The sequence below is a fragment of the Colius striatus genome, chromosome 11 (assembly GCF_028858725.1).
Source record: "Colius striatus isolate bColStr4 chromosome 11, bColStr4.1.hap1, whole genome shotgun sequence".
NCBI classification, from domain to species: domain Eukaryota; kingdom Metazoa; phylum Chordata; class Aves; order Coliiformes; family Coliidae; genus Colius; species Colius striatus.
Window position 1 is genome coordinate 12,072,852 of NC_084769.1, and position 24,000 is coordinate 12,096,851.

Consider the following 24,000-nt stretch of genomic DNA (forward strand, 5'->3'; position numbering starts at 1 on the left):
AAGACAGCTTCTTGATATAAATCATTTCCTTTAAAAAGGGAACCAAATTTGGATGCAATTGAGGGATGAGTGCTTGCAGAATGACCAAAAGTAAAATGTCAGGAATTGCATTAATATTTCTCATGAACAGAAAACAAAGATGAGATGCTGACAGAAAAAGTGTTGAATTTAAAAACAAAATCATTATCTCAGTTTATGAAACTCTTCAGAAATGAGTGTTGTGCAGGTAGATTTGAGGTAGGATGAGAAGAAGGCCTCATCAGAATTAATCACTGAAAAGTGGTCCCAAAGCATCTGAGAATTGGATGTAATGTGTGTTTTTCTGAAGGAAAACAGATTTGGTTTCTGATACTAAGCATCATGTCCACCTGCATTTGTTTTCTGCCTTTTTCTTACTTTTCTCATGTACTTATGAATTCAACCAGATTATGTTACTTCTATGAATTGACTTCCAACCTAGCTTTACTGAGCTTTCTTTGCACGGCTACTAGATTAACTTGAATTTATCAAAACATAATCCTTTTGTGCAAATATTGCTAAACAAATGGCAGAGTAAACACATATTTCAGTCACTTGTGTACCATCAATCATGATACAACAGATGAAGTAGCCATCAAAGAGAAATTTAGTCTGTAGAATGGTTATGCAATAATTTAAACTCTCACAGCTGAGAGGTAAAATGGCTCTAGTGCCTCATACTTAGGCAGAGTGAAAGTCACAAATGGAAGAGTTACCTGTAGGATTGATGTTTCCCTTTAACAACAAATCAAAAGGTAAAAAATATTTAAGCAAGTTATTTCCCAGTGTTAGAATTAAAATTATAAAGACAGACTCTAAGGATGTAGCTATACTTACTTCTTTCTCCCTTTTTATTTTTAAGATAATTAGCACTTCTGTTAGTGTTTGGTCACTTTCTATTAATTTCCTCTAATTTGGGAGCAGATATGTTGACAGTGTTTAGAAGCCTGTGGAGTACCTTGCATTACCAGCTGATATAAAACGTGTACACAAACATATGTGTATACTCCAGTGCAAAAATTTCATGGAAGTTTCACTTATGGAAAAAAGGTTCTTGCATAAGCAGAGGAGCGTGGCCAATACTTGGAGAAAAGCAGAGGGTGTCGTGGTCTTCCAAGGGGTTTTTCATGTGCCAAAGAGAATGATAATTTCAAAATTACTTTTAATCAAACGACTCAGTGAACTAGAGAGACTGGTTTGAGAGCAGAGTGATGTGTATATTTCTTCTCAGTATAAATATTTCTGGGAATACCGTTATCAAAATGACAGGACCATGGGGAAGAGATGAGAGTGTATAAGCTCGTGATACTCAGCACCACCAGAAGGAGTCGTAAAGGTGAGAATTAAAGAGTTGCTTTATGAACGGTATATGCAGGAGGAAAAGTAGAGTTGTAGGAAAGGATGCTTCAAGTGAGGGAAAGAGGAGAGATGGGTTTGCTTAAGGGAAGCATCTGTCTTTCAGATTTCTCTTTAGTCACTTAACTCAAAGTTTCAAACACATAAGCTGGTGTATATAGAGCCATGTTAGGGTGGCAGCTTCTTAAAGGTATGTTTCTTCAGTTTAGTCTTGCAAATTAACAGTGTGTTGGTCAAGCATTTAACTGGATTGCAGTAGAGAGTCCCTAGGTTAGTATGTCCAACCAAACTGAAAACAAAGTTGAAAAAACAAATACCTGGTCCCCTTGTCCTTACTAGTTCTGCAAGTGTTGCAGTTCTCTTGCACTAAGAGGCAAAAATGTCTACAGGACAAAGGCAGTGCAACAGTATTTGTTGTATGTACATTTGGGATAGAAAATGTATCTAACTAGGAAGATATAGCCCTCTAACACCTGCTTTAGCAGTTCATCTACAGATCTAATTTTGCCAAGCAGTGGTACCTCACTTTTAGAAGAATAACATTTCTATTTTACATACTGATAACGTGAGCAATACAGAGAACTCTGAGTGCCTTAATATAGGTTATAGTGTGAGTCCTAATGAGCAGCTCATTCCTTTGCAGTGAGGAACAGAGGGCAGGGATTTGTATAGCTGTATACTACTGGAAGTGTTTCCAGGCAGCTTCATTTGAGCCAAGGCTCGACTGCCAGTCCACATACACAGACTTTGCTGTATTTTCCAATTTTCTTTTCAGGGTAATGTCTTCGCTTGAGAAATTTTCATTATAAATTCATCAAAAAGAGACAACCAACCACAAGCAATACCATACTAGAACAACCTTATCTTATCTGGATCTAAGTGCCAAACAAGCCTAGCTTTAGAATACGCACACCAACTTTTACCCAGAAATACAATGTTGCTGTATTTCTCTTTTTTCCTCCCCCTTGATATTAGTCTAACTTTAAACACTTCCTTGATCTCAGTTAAACCGAGTCTTATTTGTTGGGTTTCTTAAAAGCATTCTTAATACAGTATCCTTTTGATTACTGAGTCAACAGAGTGAGCAGAACTAGTTTAGTATTATCAGAGGTAACTATTCTGATGCCAGTTTGGATTTGCCAGAGGAAGGAGTACTGAAGAGGCTGTAACTCTATGTCAGTGGCATCTTTGGTCACACTTATGCTTTATGTCACTGCTTGTTGCTATTGTGCTAGGTTGTATTTCAGCTCATGCACAGACCAGGCTGTTTTTTCCTAATGGAAGTGGTATCTGCATACATTGTGATACACTGCAATTCTATTGGCAATCACACAAAAAAATGGAGACTGTAAATGTGAAATTCTGCTACAGCAGTATGCACATTTTCACTGTGGAGTTAACCTGGCTTGATCTGGAACACATGAAGCAGTTCTCTGTGTCAGGCTGGTACCTAGTACTGGGGTATTTGTTAACAGTGGGCCAATTGAGCTGCATTATAAATGCATTTGGTAGGTATACATGCTGTCAAGCCTTCCATGCTGTCTATGGCAGTGACAAAAGAGCAATTACTTGATGTAAATAACTTGCAGACAAAGTTACTCATTATATAAAGCAGACAGTTCTGAAGACAAAAGCAAACACCACTTCAGCTGTGAAAACTGCCAGTGCGACCGTCACTGAGGAATTTAGTCTGCTGACTGCCAAATGATCTGCCATGAATTCAGCTGACTACTTTGATCCTCTGTCCCCTCCACTCTAAACTGAGGTTTTTCCTGAGGAGGGAAGTGGTGAGGGAGGTGCTGATCTCTTGTCCCTGGGATCCAGTGACAAGATACGTGGGAACAGTTCAAAGCTGTGCCAGGGGAGGTTTAGTCTGGACATTAGGAAACATTTCTTTATTGAGAGAATGCTCAGACACTGGAACAGGCTTTCTAGAGAGCTGATTTATGCCCTAAGGCTGACAGGGTTCGAGGCATTTGGGCAGCGTCATTAACATTATGCTTTGGCTTTTGGTCAGTCCTGATTTGATGAGGCAGTGGACTAGAGAATTGTTGTAGGTGTCTTCCAATTGAAATAGTCTATTCTATTCTATTTCAACTGTTTCTCCCAAATCATGATTCTTACTGGCATAGCCAGTCTATTGATAATGGGATTTCTGGGGTGGCATCTCTTTCAAATGCTGTGTGTTGCAAAACAAACTGAGTAAACAAAACAGAGGTTAAAATGCTTGCTGACATGGTGATATCTCATACAGAGGGAAAGATTCAGGAAAGAAGGAGCATACATGGAGCTGCAGGATAGGGTTGGAATACTAGCTGGGTAAGGTGGAACTTGACCTCTCTTGTATGTCCCTAATCACCCTGACTAGTAAAGGCTTGGGGAATTGTCAGTCTTAGGTTAACAGTTTTTCTGCATAATGCAAGACACAACATCCAGACTATAATTCGGCCTGACTCTTCAGTGAGAGCATCTCCCAAGGATATTTAAATCTCACATTCCATTTAAAAAACCAGATTATAACTGCAGAAATAAATGGTAGGAGGTAGATGGGTAAAGAACATTACTAGGCCATTGTTCTGGTGAATAAAGTTTGCAAAATGGCATACCAACCTGAGATCTTTAATAAAGTAGAAATATCCCTAACATGTCTCAAGAACACAGAGGTCTTGTAATTTTTTTTTTATACCACTGTAAATGAAGTCTGGAATTCTTGGAAAACTTGCAATAAATATTTTAACCATATTACTTCAGACCTGAGACAACAAAACCACTTTAGAGGAAGAATGACAGATGAGATGAATGTCCTAATATCAATTTTCTGCCTTATACAATCCATTATTTTTTTAGTTGATGGCATTGTTAACGTGAGATCTGGTAACAACTGGATTTATTTACATTCAAAATATTGGAGAAGTGAAGCTCTTTTCAATATAAAGATCTGTATGTGAACCTGAGTCTTACTCTCAGAGATTTTAGTGGAATCTGCTGCTTCTCTCTCTGAGCTTGCTCATAAAGAGAGCTTTTTGAGTTAAGTATTCTCCTCAGCTCAGTTGACTTATTAGCTTCTGAGCCAAAATGATATTTAAACACCATAAATGGTAAATGTTGCTGAGGCAGTCCTTTCGCACGACTCAGACTACACATTATTTGGCAGTTAACCACATGATTCTGGCAAACAGAATCCTCAAGTATAATTAAATCTCTAAGACTAAACACTGCAAGTTGTTTGCAGTGTTCTGAACATAAGGCAGCAAACTCTCTATTCTTTGCATATCCTTGTCTTATAACCAGTTGTAACTTTGATCTTGTGTGGCTGAGTTGAAGGTGTGTATGTGTAGCGCTGTAGCTGACCCTGCTTGATCTGGGGACTGGATTAGACAATATGCAGAGTTCCCTTCTGAACTCGATTATAGTGTGTCTGTGTAGAGCTGAGCATGCTGAAGTCCTGACATTTCAACAGGAGATGTCAGCATTCTGCAGCTCACATTAGTTTTCGGTACATCTGGGTAGGCAAATGAATAAGAAAATTTACTAGAACAGATGATGTCCATACATACTAAAACCCAAATCCAGTCTTTGGAAACCTTAAAGTTTGCATCCTGATCTGGATTTTCTTCTTCACTCCAGTTTCAATAGAAAATCTGGGAATAGAAATGCCACAGTGCAGTTACTGAGTCTCTTTCTACCTTCTCTCTTAGTGTATAGATTTACCTGTATCCTTTACCTTACAAAGTAATAGTTGGTTGCATACTTGCAGTTAAACTGATACAAGTGTCTACCTTTTCTTTTACATATTCACCTTCAACACAGTAGCTCACCTTTGCTTAACAAGATAAAAATGTTTACAGCTGTGTTCAAGCACCAAGTTGTGATCCAGGTCTAGGTTTTAAAAACTTCAAATGGATTTTGGCTTAGGCCCTCAGCTAACTTTAAGACTCCTCTTGCAGATATGGGGAGGTTAAATTTATGTAAGAACTCTTTAAATCCTGAACTGAGAAAAGTCAAATGATAGGAAAGTTTTTTATCACAGTAATTTCTATTAATATAGGTTAACAGATAAACAGAAGTTTGATATGGTAGCTGTAGGTAGATTCTTACTATTGATTACACAAGCACAGGAAAACAGAATAAGATATTACTAGAAATAGTTCTGTATCAGAGACAATACATCCCTTTTCCCATTGCCATCCAAATATGATGAGAATCTGTATTCTTATAAGAAATGATAAGAGTTTCAATTCTGCTTAATCTCTGTGGATTTAATGCACTAAATCACTCTTTTAAACATAGATTTGGATTCTTATTAGAGTGTCTTTCTAATTATTTTTTAAAAAAGTGAACCCATAGGGGTAAGACAGTGCTGTGGGAAAAGACTGTATTACTTTTGCTTTGTAAGAAACCTATGTTAGTATATAGGGTACCCTTTAAATGTTTGCTTACTGTTTCTAGTCTCCCAGGCTGTTTCCCACTGAGCTATGCATCTCATTACTTGCTGTTTCCCAGCATTCATGCATGTTGGAGCCTGAGGAAAGGCAAAAAACAAAAGAACCATATAAGCAGGACCACTGTGGTGGACTTTTAAGTCTATCACCCTGTGTAATGCCTTATCAAAAGCCTGTTGAAATGATAGAGACCTCTGCTCACCAGGGAATGCCCCAGCTGGGTTTATCTATTATGCCTGACCACAGCTCTGTGCAAAAATTGTTAAATTTCTTGAACTCACAATTTTAGAAGAGCCTTTCAGTGCTCTATAAGCAGCCTTTGAGAAAATCATAGTATCTTCTATATTATCTTTCAAGGTTTGACCTGCACAAAACCAACAGCTGTGGCTAAAAAACTGTGGCAACTTTCATAAGCTACTGTAAAACTAGTTACACAGTCTGAAACAAAGTTATTGACACGTACCTGTGTTTTCTCAAGCCCTATGTTATGCTTTCTGCTGTTCCCCATGAATTGCTTTGACATGGTCCACCTGGGGGAAACTCACTGCAGCATCAGAAGTTAATAGGGGAAAGGAAAGGTAGGGAGAAAATTAACTGCCTGGGGTAGGATTTTTTTTAGTCAATATGGTAGTACTGTTATGTGTTAACTTATATCTCTTCTTTTGATTCTTAGAGGTGAAGCTACTTCTACTTGAGAGTAATAAGAAGCAAGAGTGATGAGGGAGATGTTAAATGGCTATAGGCGATTAGAGTGCATTACCATTAGAGGAAGAGATCAGATCGCTTTTTCACATCCAGTTGAATAAGCTGAGGATGCATAGATGTATAATGAAGTCATGTCCTTATACTAATGTCAGATAAAATTTCTCTTAGATTCCTTATTTCTTTGCTGTTGCAAGATGTGCCATATTTTTATTGTCCGTAGTTTTGGCAGCAAAAATACCCCGCAATGTTATGAAAGAGGTTGTTTCAGCCAGAAGATTAGTGGCTCGCAGGATTTGAGTTGGGAACTGTACCTGTGCTTTCATCTTTTTCTTTCTTCCCCCTGCTCTGGGCTCTGAAGTCAACTGTCACTGAAGAGCATATGCATTTTGAACCCCTACAAAGTTCATGTGGTGAAAGGGCCTTTGGTTGTGTGCAACGTGTATATTTGTGTCCTGTTTTCCTAACCTACTTGCCCTCCGTTTCCCTGGTGCAAGTCACAGGTTTTATTCCTGATGGAAGAGACCAGCTAGCACCTAGTTGTGGCCAGGGAATGTAACTTATTGCACTTTCTGAAGCTACCCTTTTACAAACAGTGCCTGGGATTTGTGCAAAATACTTAGTCAAATGTTTTCAAAAGAAAGTAAGATCACACAGTATCTTTTCACCATAAATTAGAACAGCAGTTATTTGCTTAATCTGAGGATGAGCAATGTCCCTTCTTTTCCCAAGCACCCTCCAAACTCAAACTGTTTGCAGTTTTTCCAAACAAGAGCTGTAAAGGCTAAAATTAAAGAAGCCCTTGGGTATATTAAAATGAGCTGTGAAAACGTACAGCACTGCTACCTCATGGTAAAACTGGGAAATGTTAGTCTTCATCGGAGGAATACTGAGTCACTGCATGGTGCTATGCAATAAATAAACAACTGAAAGCATCCACAAGCTTCAGAAGAGTTGGAAAACTGTTACCATCCAGGGTCTGTAGTTTGGTCTCAACATAAATGTATCAATCCCTTTTGAGAAAATCCCAGTCTTTAGACTAAGACTAAATAACTTATCTAAATCTGTCTGTGTTATCTTGTATAAAAGATGTGAGAGAAACTAAAGTTGTCAGTAGGCCAGTTTAATTTTTTTCTAAGTCTAAAAGTCCACAATATCAAATTTTAAGTAAAGGAAGAAATGTTACATTACATGAGTCCCTATGGTTTCTTAATGAACAAATAGTGTTTAGGGATTCAAAGTCATTTTAACAGTTGCTGCCAAGTCAAGAAACATTAAGCAATGTTTGTGATATTCTGCTTATATTGATACAATAAACATAAGCTACTGAACAACAGTAGCATAAGATTAGGTTTCCCATTTTAAAAATAAATGTTTAAAGTAGGGGAGAATGCTTGTGGTTTGAAAAAAGCCTGTTCAAGTTGCCATGGAGTCAGGTTTTTTAGCCATATATTTACTGTATCCGGGATGTTACAAGTTTGAAAAGGAATACTGGTTGCCTTAGCCATGACAGCTACAATTTTTGAGCTCTTGCATACAACAGATTTCATGTCTGTTGTTAAAGAAATTCCTTCACCACCCCTGTGTTCCCAAGAACATCAGAGGTAGAGAGGGAGATCTTTTACTCCTGCTCTGTAATAGATGGTGACAATACTTCAAGGACTAAATGTGTATGTATGTGCATCGATATGTGGTTCAACCATATGCGTGTCTTCAGAAAACTAGCACATATAAAGTTGCCTTTGTTTCTGTCCCTGGAGTGATGCTCAATTTTTCAATATTGCAGACATAATAATCCATTTTAATGCTCCTCTGTGTGATTACATTCAGTTTCCCCTAATGAAAGAACATACATCTCTCTAGTAACTTTTCTTTCACTGTCAAAGTTGTACCATCTAACTTTTTTACTCCTCATATACCATAGACTTCTGATTTCTGATACTTACTATTGTAATTTTCTGTTTGGGCACAGAACTGATCTTCATACAAGAGATCAACATAAACCTATGGAATGCTTAAATTTAATACAAATGCTATTTTTGAGATTTGTGGGATGGTGAAGCAGGTTCTGGCTCCCTTGATTTCAATTTCATTGCTTCACTTAGAAATAGTGAGCATTGATTGATAGCAATGGCAAGTTGTTCATCACCTCTTAATCCTGGAGGTCATTCTCTCAGGAGCAGAGACCTGCACCCTCAGTGAATCTTCTTAACATCACTTGTATCAGTAGGTCTCCACACCAGCACAGGACACATCTGCTTGAGATAAGTTCAGAAACTGAAGAATTACTTTTTAAAAATCTTGTTGAGTTTGTGATTCTTACATGCAATTACCAGGAATTATTTGCTTGCTTCCTCTTAATATCTGTGCAGCTTTGTGCAAAAAGGTGGTTTTATTTCAGTACATGAAACTTTCATTTCTGCAGCACATACTTTGGAGGAGTTAGCATTGCTGAAAAATTCCTTCTGGGAAGTGATTTTTTTCTCTATTCCTTCTGTAGTGGCTCACTCATTTCTTTTTAACAAGCTGAAGCTGTTATACTGTATTGTCTTTCTTGATTACAGGAATCCATTTATTTAGACTACATGGAACAGGCAGGTCGGTCTAATAAAGCAAAGAGCCAGTTGCGAGGGATGTGGAGTGCTGTTAGTGCTTAAGGCTGTTTGTACCAGGGCTCTGCTGGAGGCACCTAGGTCTCTTCTGGGAGAATTGCTGTTAGAGCCACTACTAGCAAATTTGTTTCCTGGTCACTGTTGGCTCACTCATGGGACCTGTTCAGCTCTTCTTCTGTTATCAGTCTTTTTCTGAAGGCTTGGCTTTCTCTGATCACATCTCAAGTCTGTTTCTCTGTTCTAGAGAAACCACATCTCTGCTTTTATTTTCCATTCCCAGCTCTCCTTTTATAGCATATCTGCCTTCTTGATTTGCAATGTCATGAATTATTTCAGTAAAAGGAATAACAGAAGCATAATTTGTCTTTTTCTTTCAGTTTTTTTTTTCTATGCCTCTTTCCTGCCTTATTCCTTTCTTGTTTTTTTCCTTTCCCCCCTTTCTTCCTATTTTACTCCTTTTTCCCATTATATGGTCTGTTTCAGTTTGAGGGAGAAAGGGATTTTCTGCAAGGCATTAAAGTACTGAAGAAGCATGTGCTTACATTGCTTAGTGCAGCAGTTGTTCAAAGCAGTTTACTGGAGTAAAAATACAAAACAGAGGAGTAGGGTGAACCACAACAGTTTGTTGCTGTAGATGAGTTTGACCCAACTTCATGGCTATTTTCTGTTCAGTATAAGTCACTTACAAACAGGTGCTATCGGAAGCCCTAAGGCTAATCAGCATAGCCTGATAGTGAATCAGGTATTTCAGAGTCCTTTACACTGAGATGAGTGGATCTCAGTCAGGTCCCATATTTCCATTCTCACATACATCAATGTCTCACTGCTCATTGCCAAGAAAAGGCCTACCACACAAGCCATCGAGACAAGACTTTGGCTAGAAAAACCTTTGCTAGAGAAGAAAAAAAACTTCCTCTGCAAGCAGCTTCCAAATTTACATTGGGCTGAAATGACCCTGGGACAAGCTTAACTTTTTGCCTCCAGGAGGACCAATGGGCTTGCTCAGTGAGACGCTTTCAGGTTTTCTAATCACTGTCCTCTTATAACTGGTAGTTTTCTTCCCCTATTTTCAATGATCTTGATGCACCTTTAAAAATTCTGAAGATGGGAATAAGCAAAATGAAGCTATTTTCATGTATGGACAAAAAATAAGCTTGGCATTTTAAAGGCAAGATGTAAGAGGTCTGAACTGAAGCTAAACAAAACAAAAAGTGTATCCAAGTGACCGATAAATATTTAGGACTCCTTACGTTTGGCCATGATCCCTATTTTGGCTCCAGAAGTGTCTTTGCTCAGGTTTTTGGAGCAGAATTTTCTTTCCTGGTCTAGTGTACCATATAGGTTAAATAGCTAAATGATTTTGCTTTATAGCCTCTGAATCCAAGACAAAGGAGATCTCTGTGGATACTGGAAATTACGTATCTACCACAGATTTAATTTTTAAGAGTGCTTAATTCAACTCCAGCACTCATCATTTGATTCTACATCCTCAAAAATAGTTTTAAAAAAACCCACTAGTTTTAAAAAAAAACACTAATCCACTAATTTGTTTTGGGCCCTATGTTGATAACCTCAGGTTTCAGTCTTTCCCATCATCACCAATCAGTTGGCTAAATGTGGTACAGGAGAGGAGTATGGTGAGCTCAAGGCCAGAGCAGCTAATTGTCTACTCTTATGAGTTTATATTTTTGACTTATTAATCATGACAATTCCAACTTGCAACATATCTTGAGACTTTTCTGTGAACTTAGCAGTGATTAAAGGCACCGAGTTATTGGTTACAAGTTGTTGGGTAGGGTTTTTTTTGCAACTGAGCATGTGTACTTGGGGAAAATAAGTGTAAATTTCTGTGTGATGCACTGTGATATCTCTTAACAATGATTTAAGACAATCTCTGGAAGAAGGATAGTTCCATATCATTTATTGCCTTTTTTTCTTGAGTGACTGGTAAGGCAAAGCAGCTTTATTGGGTGATTTCAGTGATTTTGTTTTGCCTTTTGAGAGCTGAAACAAGACTGCTGACTCCAAATCAGTTTGAATCTAAGGTCACTTAAAATTTGCCATGAAAATTCCTGTTCTCTTCTTGACTTCACAGAAAAAAAGAGCAGCAAGAAGGCAGAAAGTGCACAGGCTAAGTTAAACAAGACTTTTGCACCTATCTTCCTTAAAGGCCTGACTGACCTCAAGGTAATGGATGGAAGTCAAGTGATAATGACCGTAGAAGTATCAGGTGCGTAGCTATAAAACAATGTTATTTTTAAATGTTAAGCCCTACTGTGAATTATAGGCTTTTTTCCCACTGTCCTTTTCTTTTAAGCATGTGTCTTTGCATTTGGAAATAATATTTCAAGGAACTAATTTTATAAAAGTAAAACAAGTTTGTCTAATCTGATCTTCAGGGTGGATGAGCATTGTCCAGTGTTAATGTGTTCAGACCTGTGCAAGTGTTTATAATCATAATCATAGTGTTATTATTGGGTTCTGCCGTTGAAGTAAAACTAAGTCTAGATGGCCTGGAAATAGCTTTTGTGTGAACCAAACGAGATTGAGTTCATGTCAGCTGCAGTAAGATTAGTGCTGCAGCACTAAGCAGTCCTGTTAGGAACTTTGCTAATAGAAAACCTTGATAATAACTTTTGTGGGATCTGGAACTCGTTCTCCCTCTGTATTGTATACAGTCTTCCCTTAATCATTTGTGTTTTAACTATAATAAGGCAGAGTTAGAACTATTCCACATTACACAGCGTCAACAAAGTTAATGTTTTGAAGATGAAGTTGCAGAATCAGGTAGCAGAAAGCAACCGACCTTGTTCATTTTCTTAATACATGGTGGGGGTTTTTGTGTGTCTCCTGATTTTTGTTGTTTCCTATTTTTCAGCTAACCCACCTCCGGAAATTATCTGGCTGCACAATGGGAAAGAAATCCAGGAGACAGAAGATTTCCACTTTGAGAAGAAAGGCAATGAGTACAGCTTGTACATCCAGGAAGTATTTCCTGAAGACACAGGCAAATATACCTGTGAAGCCTGGAATGAATTAGGAGAAACTCAAACCCAGGCCACATTGACAGTACAAGGTATAAAGTTCTTCTCCACCTCAGGAAATGCAAACAGAAAATAATTCTAATGTGCTAGAGGAGTGTCTATTTAAAGTACCTGAGTGTTTATAAAGTGTGTTGTGAAAGATGCTGGGAGTTCTCAGTCTTTGCATCTGAATTAAAAAGGATATTGAGCAGAAGCAACTTTTAAAAAAACTTTTCACTCTGGAACATTATGTTACTATTTCAGAAATGCATTCCTGTGTCCTATTCCTGGGGACAGAGCAAAACTCCTGCTAAATTCAGCTTCAGATTGTGAGGCTTACTTAGCTACAGACTGAATATAAACCATTTAATGGAGTTTTTCTTTCAAATTAAAGCCCTGAGTGTTTGGAAGAGGTGTCTGGGAGGCAGATATCCTGTCTTTACTATCAGGGTTATAGAAGTAGCAGGTGAGGAACACACGATTTCTGCAGTTTGAGAACGAGCTGCAAAAAAATTGTCTTTGAATATCCAGATACAATGTAAATCCCACAATAAACACTGAAGTACCTACAAACCAAATTGATGACAGGGGACTTCATCCAATGTTACTGGACACCAACATTTTCCCTTAGTCATTACTGAGAATTATGGGAAATCATTTTTACTTTCAGTGTAAAGGATCTTAACCCCAGGATTTCAGAGAGCTATGCCTCCAGGGTTGGATATGTAGTCTGTTGTCACTGTCTGTTCTGAATTCAGACCTTCCTCTTTTCTCTAAGCTGCCCTGAGATCAAGCCTCAGGGTCAGTCTTCTACATTGAATGCAATTTTATGCAGTTGTTAATAATGATTTATTACATGAGCTCTCAACTGCACAGCAGTCACGGTACTGTCACTTGCCCTTAAAGCTATTCCTACTCGTATTCTCTAAGGACAAATCTTCAAGATTCCTTTTAGGGCAGCTTTAAAGTCCCTTTGTTTTGCTCTTAATATAAGCCTGGAGTGAGCCAGTAAAGTGACAAGTAGATGATTAATTTTAGTACCAACAGAAATTAGTTGCAAAATTAAAGCCTGACTTGTTTTCTTATTAAAAACTTATACCCTGAGTATTCAAAGTAACTTTATTTGTGATTGCTTTCCCTGAAATTAGTTAGCTTCTTAGTTACATTCAGGTTTAGCATATTCTCCTGTTTTGTAAACTGTGTTTGTAAATTACAGAACCTCAAGATGGTATTCAGCCCTGGTTCATTAGCAAACCAAGATCAGTGACAGCAACTCCTGGGCAAAATGTCCTTATATCCTGTGCAATTGCTGGAGATCCTTTCCCCACAGTTCACTGGTTTAAAGATGGGCAAGAAATAATGCCAGGAACAGCATGTGAAATCCTTCAAAATGAAGACATCTTCACACTGATCTTGAGGAATGTGCAGTCTCGTCATGCAGGGCAATATGAAATTCAGCTCAGGTATGTTTGCCATGAAAGGAGCTTGTTTCCTTGGAACAATTAATTCTATTTACCCTCAAGTTGAAATTCCTGCCTGAAGTAGATAAGAGTTCCCTCCTAGTCACACAAGCCATTAGGGTACTAAAGGAACTAAGTATTTCTGAGAGGTAAAAAAAGTAATAAAACTCAGAGAGGAAACACAAGAAAAGTCAGAAAAAAAGGACAAAACAGTGGAGAGTTTCCTTTTGGGATCCAGTAAAACTAACAGCAGTATGGGAAGCAATTTGAGTTACTGGCATGGGAAACTCCAATCAATATCTTGATTTGGGAGCTATTGTTTATCGTATTTGGCATCTCTCTGAACATTGGTAAAGATGTGTGTGTTCCATGGGAACAGCCTGACCAGCAAGAGCCACTACACAAGATTGTGAACCATACTTTTAAGGGGAGAAAGTGTTTCCTGGCCACATTTGAATACGGAAGTTGTAGTCTCCTTTTTATGATGTGCCTTTGAAATGTGGCACCCTGATGCTTTGAGTTTCTTGTTATTCCTACAAAGGTTGTAAAAAGTGCTTTGAATATTCTTTTTTTTGTTGTTGCTAAAGTTACAGTCCTTTAAATGAAGAATTGGATTTGCTGGTTCTTTTCCTTGTAGAAAGTGCTACAGCATTTTCCACCTCCACTGGTGAAGATTGGGCGTAATTACACATCCCTGACATGGTTATAAGAACACTCAGAGTACAGCTTTAAACTGATGTTTCCATTCTATGTTATTTACTGTGCATGGATATATTGCCTTACTTGGCTATTATTTGTGACTTTCTTTATTAAAATTTATTTAACCATTATGAACATTTGGATCCATCACACTGGAAGAAAATTACTTGCTCTGCTCCACACACTAGTTTTTCAGTCCAGATGGACTAATGATGCATTACCATTGCAGTTCTGCACCACTTGCCTTGTTTATGATATTTTTTGCCTCTTTTTCATGCTATAAACAAGTTATTTTTGTTTTATTTACTTCAGCGTAGTATAAAATTTAAAACCAGAATTGTCCTTTGCCTGCTTGCAAATGAATTACTCGTGTCTTCCTAACCAAAGAAGGGAGGGCATTTCTTAATCAATTTAACTCATTTAGCATCTAAACAATGACTTCAGCTTTTTCATAGTTATAGTTTATTTTCCAAGCAATGTTTCCCCAGCAATGGACATGTCTTTGTGTAGATGCCTAGCCCTAAGGGATATTTCCATAGACTATTGCAGGTAGCCACAATCTAGCTTCAGTATATTTTAGTATTTCAAGTCAGACAAGGCATTCACTCTTCACCAGAAAAAAGGTGCTTTAGAAAACAATAACTGTTGTATATAAAAATTTTCTGTAACAAAGCTTTTTTACACTTTAACAAAGCTTTATTACTAACATTTATTTAGGTAGAGCCATATGTGCCATGACCTTTTTGCAAATAAGCTCTTCTATAATTTGAGACCCTTTGTACTCTGTAATAAAGTGTGAACTTACTCATTACAGAACAATTGTTTTGTTCTCAATCAGCTCATTTCATCTAGGGCATTTCTATTGCTGATTTGTGCAGGTCATGTCTACATACATCCTTGCATCTAAGAAAAGTCTCTTAGGGGATCAGTGGCATTTGTAACTACCTCTGAGTGGGTTAGAAATGCCAGTTCAATTTCATGAAGATCACTAACCTCTATGTGAGAGAGCAGGCCAAACTGTGAGAATTGCTACCTTCTACTAGCACATTCCTACACTTTGGTTTGTGTGCTCGGGACATGAACATCTTCTATTACTATATACTGGTGGTTTCACTTCAACTGAAAGAGAATGAGACCCTCTAGCAAAACTTCAGGGGTAAAAGAAGGAGAGAGAACAGGAAGAACAAATGAGAGTCAAGGGGGCTTCATGGAAAACTTTATTGTTGCTGACTTGAGCAATTTGACATTATCAATCAGGTGTAGGTAGTGATCACCCAGGCCAAATTCATCACTGAAGACATTTCACAGAATGGCAAGGGTTGGAAGGGACCTCTAGAGATCATCCAGTCCAACCCCCTGCTAAAGCAGGTTCAACTCTATCACAGGAATGTGTCCAGATGGGTTTTGAAACCCTCCAGAGAAGGAGCCTTCACACCCTCCCTGGGCAGCCTGTTTCAGGGCTCCCTCACCTCAACAGGAATTTTTTTCCTCATGTTCAAGTGGAACTTCCAGTGTTGCAGATTGTGTTGGTTACCCAAAGTGTAGCTTGTGTCCCTTTGCCAAAGTAGAAGCCTGACAATTTTGTGACTCTAGAACATAACAGAATATACATTTGGAAAATGAATGATTTCAGAAAATCAGTGGAGGAGAACCATTTTTAGATGAGTGAGAGGAAGGGAAGTTGTAACTAGAAAACAGAACAGCAGATTACGTTAGGTTCAGTTATCCTTAATCCTTTTAATTGAGAAATTGCTGGGGATCCTAAAAAGATCTGTGTGTTTGTTGTGGCTTTTTCTAATGAGCATAGTTAATGGTGCAATTAGAGGAAAGGGCATGCTGGTACCTCTTTGACTCTACTGTCATATGTAAAATTTCAGTTACTGTTTGGGGAACATAAAGACATGTGCTTTTAGGCAATTGCTTATATACTACAAATAACAGAGAAGTAGCTGCTCTGGAAATATCCAAGCAGTGAAATGTCAGCTATATAACTTCTGGTTTGCAATAGAGCTAAACCAATTTTCAGCACCAAATACTCTTGGCTAAGTAGCTTTTGAACTGCTTGCATTTGTCTTGAATACTTGATAGAGAATTGTTTATGTATTCAGAAACAGTCTTAACAGTACCTGAGAGCAGAAAAGCTGCTTTGTGTGTCTTCTCTCAGACACTCAGAGAGTCCTTTGAAAATATGGAATAACTGAGAAACCACAAATCAATTCACTGAATAGTTTATAGAGGAGTTGACAGTGGGTTATTTTTAAACATAATTGTCTTCTTTTGAAATAAAATGTGCAGCTCCTTTTCATGTATTAATTTAGAAGCATGTTGCATAGCTGCTTTTAGGGAGTTAGTCCTTCTCAGCTCCCTTAATTCAGTCTGGGCATGGTTTCCTACCAGTGTTAATTGTTTTCCAATTTTCTTCTCCATTATTCTTAAGCTCTAAATTCTGTCCTAATATCTATATAATTCTCTTTTTGTCTTGTCTGCTCACAAGTTAAAACTCTGGTCTTAAAAATTTGAGTTTAACAAGAGATCTATTTCTCTTTTCCTTGTTCTTTCTCATTTCATCAGAGTGAGATGACAAGGGTGTGTAGCCCATTATGGTTCTAGTGTGATCCATCAATGATTACTGGCTGCCTTTCTGTCTTTCCATCCCTCTGCATTATTTAAAATATGTGTCTGCTTGGTCTATTACTGTATAGCAAACTACTGACTTTTAAGAGGGTAGTCATTGTAACCTCTCCTGGTCCTCATTTTAAACCTACACAGACCTCTGATTCCTCTACACTTGCATTCTTGATTTTAATTGTCCTAATAGTAGTCCATTGAGCCTGTTGTTGCTCAGGTCTCAACGAATGGTGTTGCATAAATATAAAAAGAACATATTTACCTATTACTGCAGTTCATCTACTGAAATGTGAACATTTTACAGCTTGCAAAATGCTGGCCCTTGCAGCTGAGGGACAAGAAGTTGGTCAGTCTCTGTGAAACCATTGTGATTGACATAGGGAATAGCAATCTTTTTTGACTCAGAAAACCACAGACATCTTTTTTTTTTCTCCTGTCCTCTGCACCCCTCCAGTGATGCAAGCACTGATATCCTTTTATCCCAGCATGACTTTCCCATGGCCTTTTGGTCAGTGCATAAATCATAAATGAAGGCGTAAGCGAAGAAATTGATAGCACTGGAAGGAGGCTGTGTTTGTTGAGCAAAGACTACCTTTGTAACAGCACAGTCAACATAAGAGACCTCAGAAACCCTTCTGCAGTTCCTTAGATAAATCATCTGCTTTGTTTATCTTCTTCTCTAATGCTGGGTATTTGTCTTCTCCACCACTTTGTCTTCCATAAAAGTTTGGTTAGCATTGATTTGCCTTATTTAGAGATTTTGATATGATGAAAATTAGGAGTAAACATTAATCTTATAAAGAAGTTGTACCTTGAATACTCTGCAATTCAGATTACATAAAAAGCAGTTGTTAGGTTACATTCCCTTACACCAAACAGTAAATATAGCTCTATCTTTCTGTAAAATACAGGTTGGCAAACCTTGTTTTCTACTGTCAACACATATGATCGATTTTTAGTAGAGAAAACCATGATCCTTTCCCATTCTGCTCTCCCACTCAGTGCTGTAAAATGCAAATAAAAGGATTGGTCCTCCAGGTATAAAAAGCTTTTGGCCAAACCCTTAGGTGAGAGAAATCAGTGTATCCTCTTCGAAGCCAGTAGAGCTGCTCTGCTTTATGTCAGCTGGAGTTGTGATCCAGTAGATTAGTTGCTTTCCTTTGGAGTTAAAGCTTCATGGAGTCTGGACTTTCGTTCCATTTAACTCACAAAATAGTTACAAAACTTCATTCTGAGGCTTTGCAGTTAAGCACAGTGAAGCACTAGCTATTGTTGAGGATCAACTTCTTTACATTTTTTCAGCCCATTCTTTAAAAAATGTCATTTACTCTACAATATTTGTTTCACACTTGGTAGGCCAGTAGGAATTTTTTGAGTGTCCCCACACTATAATTAACAGTGCTTTTTTTTCCTCTTCCACCAGAGAATACTTCCTAGGGACACACAGACAATAAGTCTCATCTAAGGTTCAGTGAAAATATTTGAGTAGATTCTGCCAAGAAACTAGTATTTCAAGATATTTTGAACATAAAAGCCATTCCAGGGAAAACTGATCCCACAATAGGACAGAAAGCTATTTTTAAAATTGCTTCAGGCTTTGCAGCTGGGATTTTATTTGGTGGGGAGGGGGGGATGTGGGATGTGTATTATTATTCCTTGACATTTTAAAGATAAGTCCTGTGCATGAGCATTCTACAAAACAATCCTGCAAAAGTCCACACTTCCAGACCCTTCTTTACAGCAAACCTACTAAGCATAGGCTTTATTCATATCTATCATTATTCCATAAAAACAGAGACACTAAGATCTGTCTTTGTCTGGAGTTTTGCTGATAAAATGCCAACACAGAGAACCTCTAGTTGCAGAAGTAATATTATTGCCAAGATTCAAAGCAATAGAGACGTGAAAGACTTGAAGTAGTGCTCGTGTGCTGCGAAGGTCTTATTTTTTTCTCACTACCCTTGTGTAACTTGCCTTGCCTAGATTCTGAAATTGTGTAAATATACAAATATTGACAAAGTTTCCAGAATTATACTTGATTGAATTTAGCATCTAAACCATCCAGTCCTTAATTTTTCTTGGCTTGTTTCTGTTTTTCCATCTTGTGATCTCCAAGGTGGGTCCGTGTTATTAATTTTCTCTTTAGACTCTGCAACTGAATTCGGAAGACAAAATCATGTTCTCCTTGATCTTAAAATCAATAACAAAACTCACTTTGATTTCCCTGGGAGTAGGACTTGCCTTGAGAAAGCTGCACTTTTGAACAGGGATGTGATGAACCAGACACAGACTCGAGGCTTGCATCTAGTGGTCTATCTTACAGCTGTTCACTTGAATCAGAAACCATAATTAAGATCAAAAATCTACATTGTGAATCATTTTTTTAATCTGAGTACTTCTATATCCCACTGTTGCCATGATTTGTAAGTGCTTCCCAAGGTTTTAAAAATAGAAAGAACAAAATACTCTCTTGATTTCTCCCTCCTCCTTTATTTTCCAAAGCCTATGAAAAATAGCCTGAGAGGTTTACTTTGCTTTCCTTATTTACTTCTTTGCATATATGAAGAATTTGCAGAGGGAAAGATGCATTGCAGAAATGAGTCCTGCAGAAATGCTATTACTCTTCCCACTGGTCAGGACCACATTCAGTATCCCTAGATCCCTCTGCTGGGAGAGTGCTGTCTCTGTTACTTTAACAACTCCCACTGGTGACACAATTCTTTGGGGCAAATATTTTTGCCATACAGTCATGACAGAAGCTGAGGCATGATGCCTTCCTATTTGATGTATGCTGTAAATTGTATATACTTCAGCTTGTATGGCTTCTCCTGCTTCGTCAGCTTTGGATTGGTTTTAAATTCTAAAGGAAGAATAATTGAGCTCTAGGAGACTTGGGGAGGGGTCTTCTGGTAAATCAGCAGCTTGCTAACAGCACTGGTGAATGTGCTTCAGCAGTTTCAGTGTATCTGCTTTTAAAATCTTCTGAGAAGCAGGAAAAAACAATGGTGAGTTTCAACAGTGGCAAAAGTGGGCAGTTTGAAATGCATTATTTGGAGACAACAGGTTTTCAGCAATGTTGGTACCTTGCCATCATTCTATGTCAATCACTACACTGGGAGGAAGTGATGTGCCATTCTTTCTATTTGTCTTGCTTTATTTCTATTCCTCTTGCTTCCAAACGGAGGTCACACATAAGAGGAAGTAAGAATGGCAGATCTCCAGCCCAAGACTGAGTTAAATGCTCTCTGCATTTACTTGGATGCTCTCCTGCCTTTTGGACAGTTTCCATTTGATACTCTCTAGTCTTTTGTATTGAAAGAAATCAGGGTTGTGGCTTTCAATGTTGTCCTTATGGACTGTCTTCAGTAACTATTTCTAGTGTACATATTCTGACTGGTTGGATATAAAGTGTTGAAAACATTTATATGGCTTCTTGTTATTAACAGTCTAAAGGTTGAGATGCGTTCCTGCCAGCAGGGCCTTTACTTGCAAACTGGTTACTTGGGTCAAACCCACCGATTTCTTCTTGATGTTAAAGGCTTGATTTTCCTGTTGGGCTGATCCACTCCTTCATTATCTAAAGTAACAGAAAGCAAGGGAAATGGATCTGAAAAGACAATGGCACTAATTCCTAATATAAAGACCCAACTGCTGCACCTGTGTTAATGGTCTTTTCTGCTGTGTAACTTTGTTACAAGTCACAAATGCATGAGATTATAGTTTATTCACCCAAACAGAATAATACCTAGGAAGGTATTTCAATGTGCTATGTAAAAAAAAACAGGCCAGACAATATGTTTATGACAAACTAACAGAAAGGTGCTCCTGAGCCTGTGTTTTAAACTTCGGGGCAAAGTGCACTTGAAGGTGCTCTTCTCTAGCAAGTCTTTTGAAGGGAGAACTCAGCTGCAAAAACCCACCTCTCTTTCCTTCCTTCCTCCCCCGAGCACACATGTGTTTTGCTCATATCCAGGAAATGTTTTCAGTAGCAAAACTTTATTTATTTAAAAAGAAAAAAAGCATTCAGGAGTTTGTAGCCCATTTACAAGCCTGTACTTAAACTAGGAAGCACAAAAGTGTTTTCATTAATAAAAGATATCTCTAGCCCTTAATCAGCTCAAGTGTGGAGTTTTTTAATAGCAGTTCAGGGCAGCAGGGGCAACAGTTACACAACTGCTGCCTTGGGGGAGTTAAACTTTGCTTTTGGCGTCTCCTGTGTTTAAGAGGAGAAGAGCTGTTTGGGGCTAGAAGAATGATATATATCTGCAGGAGGGAGGGAGCAGCAGTGGAGAGGGAGCACTTTAAATGAATTCTTTAATGGGAGCCCTTTCCAGAAGGCATCCATGGTATTCCTCTGCAAAAGGAAGAATAAGTACTCAGCACCATATATGGTGACACTTTTATGTTTTTTAATATAAACATGTGCAGGCTGGAGCGATCCATGTAGATGGGTTTTGCTGATTGGTTGGGCCGGGGGGGAGGGAAGGAAATGAGACCCTGTTTTTAATATCTTAACATTAGAAAACTTAAGAGCTTGGTTTTGAATAAATAAACAGTAGACAGAGTTGGACAGATTTTTAACTTTGCAGAATAGCCCCTTCCTCTGCCTTGATTTTTCAGCTTTTGTATTTGTTTTCCTTTAGCTTGTTTGTTTGCAGCTGTTTCATTCTGTAAATTGCTTTGATTTTTGTTCAAGGAGTGTGTTGTTCCCAGTGTAGAAAGCAACAGATCAGTAAAAGATCTTTGAGATAGCTTGGCTCCAAATACAAGGGGTCCAGATCCACTCAGTCAACCACCACCGTTCTGGGCATAGGAGAGGAGGATATCACACCGGGTTTGAGCTGCTTTAGTTCAACACACAATCATTTAGTTCAGGCAAGTGATAGTTTTGGAGGGAGAAACCTCTGCTTTTCTGATTTCACTTAAATATTTCAGGAACCAAGTTGGAGAATGCAGCTGCCAGGTGTCTCTGATGCTGCGGGAGAGTTCAGCTTCCCGAGCAGAAATGCTCAGAGAGTGAGTATTTTTCCCAGGGACTTGCATGGGTGGGTTCTATTTTTTGCTCTGTTAATTCCCTGCCCTTACAGACCCAGGCTGGCTGCTGTTCAACCTAATCCCCAAATGTGACCCAACAAATTGTTTTCATCATACAGGCTAAGCACATTGTACCAAGCCAGAGTAGAGAAGATCTTTTTTGTTTGTGCCCTTATATGGCTCCTGAAGTCATCATTGATGCAATAAACTAATGGAGTGTGCTCCTCTAATCAACCTCCCCTTCTATAAACACATTTTGTTCCTGCTCTGAGATTGTTCCCTGACATTTTTAAACCAGCCCCTTTCCTGGCTCTCACTTTCTTTTCTTTTTCGGATCATAGTGGGAGGGAGTCAGCCAGCTCTGGAGAGCAAAGAGATGATGGAGATCATGGTAAACTAACATTTGGTAGAACAAGTGGCTTCAAAAAGAACAGCAGTGAAACCAGGGCAGCTGAGGAAGAGCAGGAAGACGTCCGAGGTGTGCTGAAGAGGCGAGTGGAAACTCGAGAGCACACAGAGGAAAGCCTGAGGCAGCAGGAAGCTGAGCAACTTGATTTCCGTGACATTTTAGGCAAAAAAGTCAGCACCAAAAGCTTTTCTGAGGAGGAACTGAAAGAAATCCCAGCCGAGCAAATGGACTTCCGAGCAAACCTTCAGCGGCAGGTCAAACCCAAGACCTTGTCTGAGGAGGAGAGGAAAGTTCATGCTCCTCAACAGGTGGACTTCCGCTCTGTGCTGGCCAAGAAAGGCACCCCAAAAACCCCATTGCCAGAGAAGGTGCCACCTCCTAAACCAGCCATTACAGATTTCAGGTCTGTGCTGGGCTCTAAGAAAAAGCCACCTGCAGAGAATGGCAGCGCTAGCACCCCAACACCAAATGCCCGCACCAATTCTGAAGCCCAGAATGCGACTCCCAATTCTCAAGCCCCTGTTGCCAAACCAGTAACTGCTGTGAAAAAAGAAGAGAAGAAAGACAGAAACTGTGAACATGGGTGTGCAGTGGTGGATGGTGGAATAGTTGGGAAAAAGGCTGAAAACAAAGTAACAGCAAGCAAACCACCAGCAAGCAAAGCAACAGCACCTTCCTTTACAGAGAAGCTTCAGGATGCTCAAGTAGTAGATGGTGAAAAATTGGTCTTACAATGTCGGATTGCCTCTGATCCCCCTGCAGCTGTCACCTGGGCTCTAGACAGCAAACCCATCAAATCATCAAAGTCTGTTATCATCTCCCAAGAAGGTAAATTAATTGAATTACGAGCCAGCTGCATGGCACACTGTTATATCCGGCTCTTGATTAATAATATTTAGTTCGTTAAAAGTAACGCAACACTTTATTTAAGTCCTGTGCCAGTAACTGTTTCCAGATGCAGCTTTCTTGTTATTTCAGCAGAGTACACAAGGAACGGCATTGTTTGACATTTCTTGCAGATTCTCCTCTAACAGCCTGCAGATGTAATTTTTATAAAGTTGATCTTCTTGCATTTTTAAATGCTGTTTACATTGCTCATGCTGTTTAAGGAGCTGGTATGTGACGTTTGTTTAAGCTGAGCTTCAAGGATTTAGAACACCGAAAACAGAATGATATTATTGCTGGTTTACAAGTTCTAATTTAATTCTTCTGTATGTTTAATATTTCAGGCTTTTTATTGCAATAAAAAACACAGAAGCAAAGAGGAGTTATGTTATAGCAAGAAATTACTACAACTTCAACTTACATAGTTAAGATCAGAGTTGAGAATCGATTTCCAGTGTATTTAATGACCCACCAGAGATAGTTCTGAAATAAGACACTGAAATAATTGGATGCCACTGAAATAATTGGATCCCAGTGGCCTGATGACTTTAAACTAGCTTCAAAACAGTACAGAGTTTGACAAAAGTACTCAGAGAGAACTCTTAACACTTTGACACTTGTCAAATCAAGTAATTTCTTTATATTCCACATTCTAGATAATCAAATCCTGCTAAACTAGTTTTTCTATGAAAGTTAATATTATATTGGTCAGAAATAGAGAGGATAACTGAT

The 24,000-nt window shown here is 38.5% G+C and overlaps 1 protein-coding gene across 5 annotated transcripts in view; it reads left to right on the forward strand.

The window, feature by feature from the left end:
• Nucleotides 1–24,000, forward strand: part of MYLK (myosin light chain kinase) — a 218,824-nt gene that overhangs the window by 118,654 nt on the left and 76,170 nt on the right. For all 5 annotated transcript variants that reach the window (XM_062004610.1, XM_062004612.1, XM_062004611.1 and 2 more), the window contains 5 exons: nt 11,226–11,360; nt 12,009–12,206; nt 13,370–13,616; nt 21,876–21,956; nt 22,316–23,211. In XM_062004610.1, coding sequence (XP_061860594.1) covers nt 11,226–11,360; nt 12,009–12,206; nt 13,370–13,616; nt 21,876–21,956; nt 22,316–23,211 — 1,557 coding nt within the window. The remainder of the gene's footprint in view (nt 1–11,225; nt 11,361–12,008; nt 12,207–13,369; nt 13,617–21,875; nt 21,957–22,315; nt 23,212–24,000) is intronic.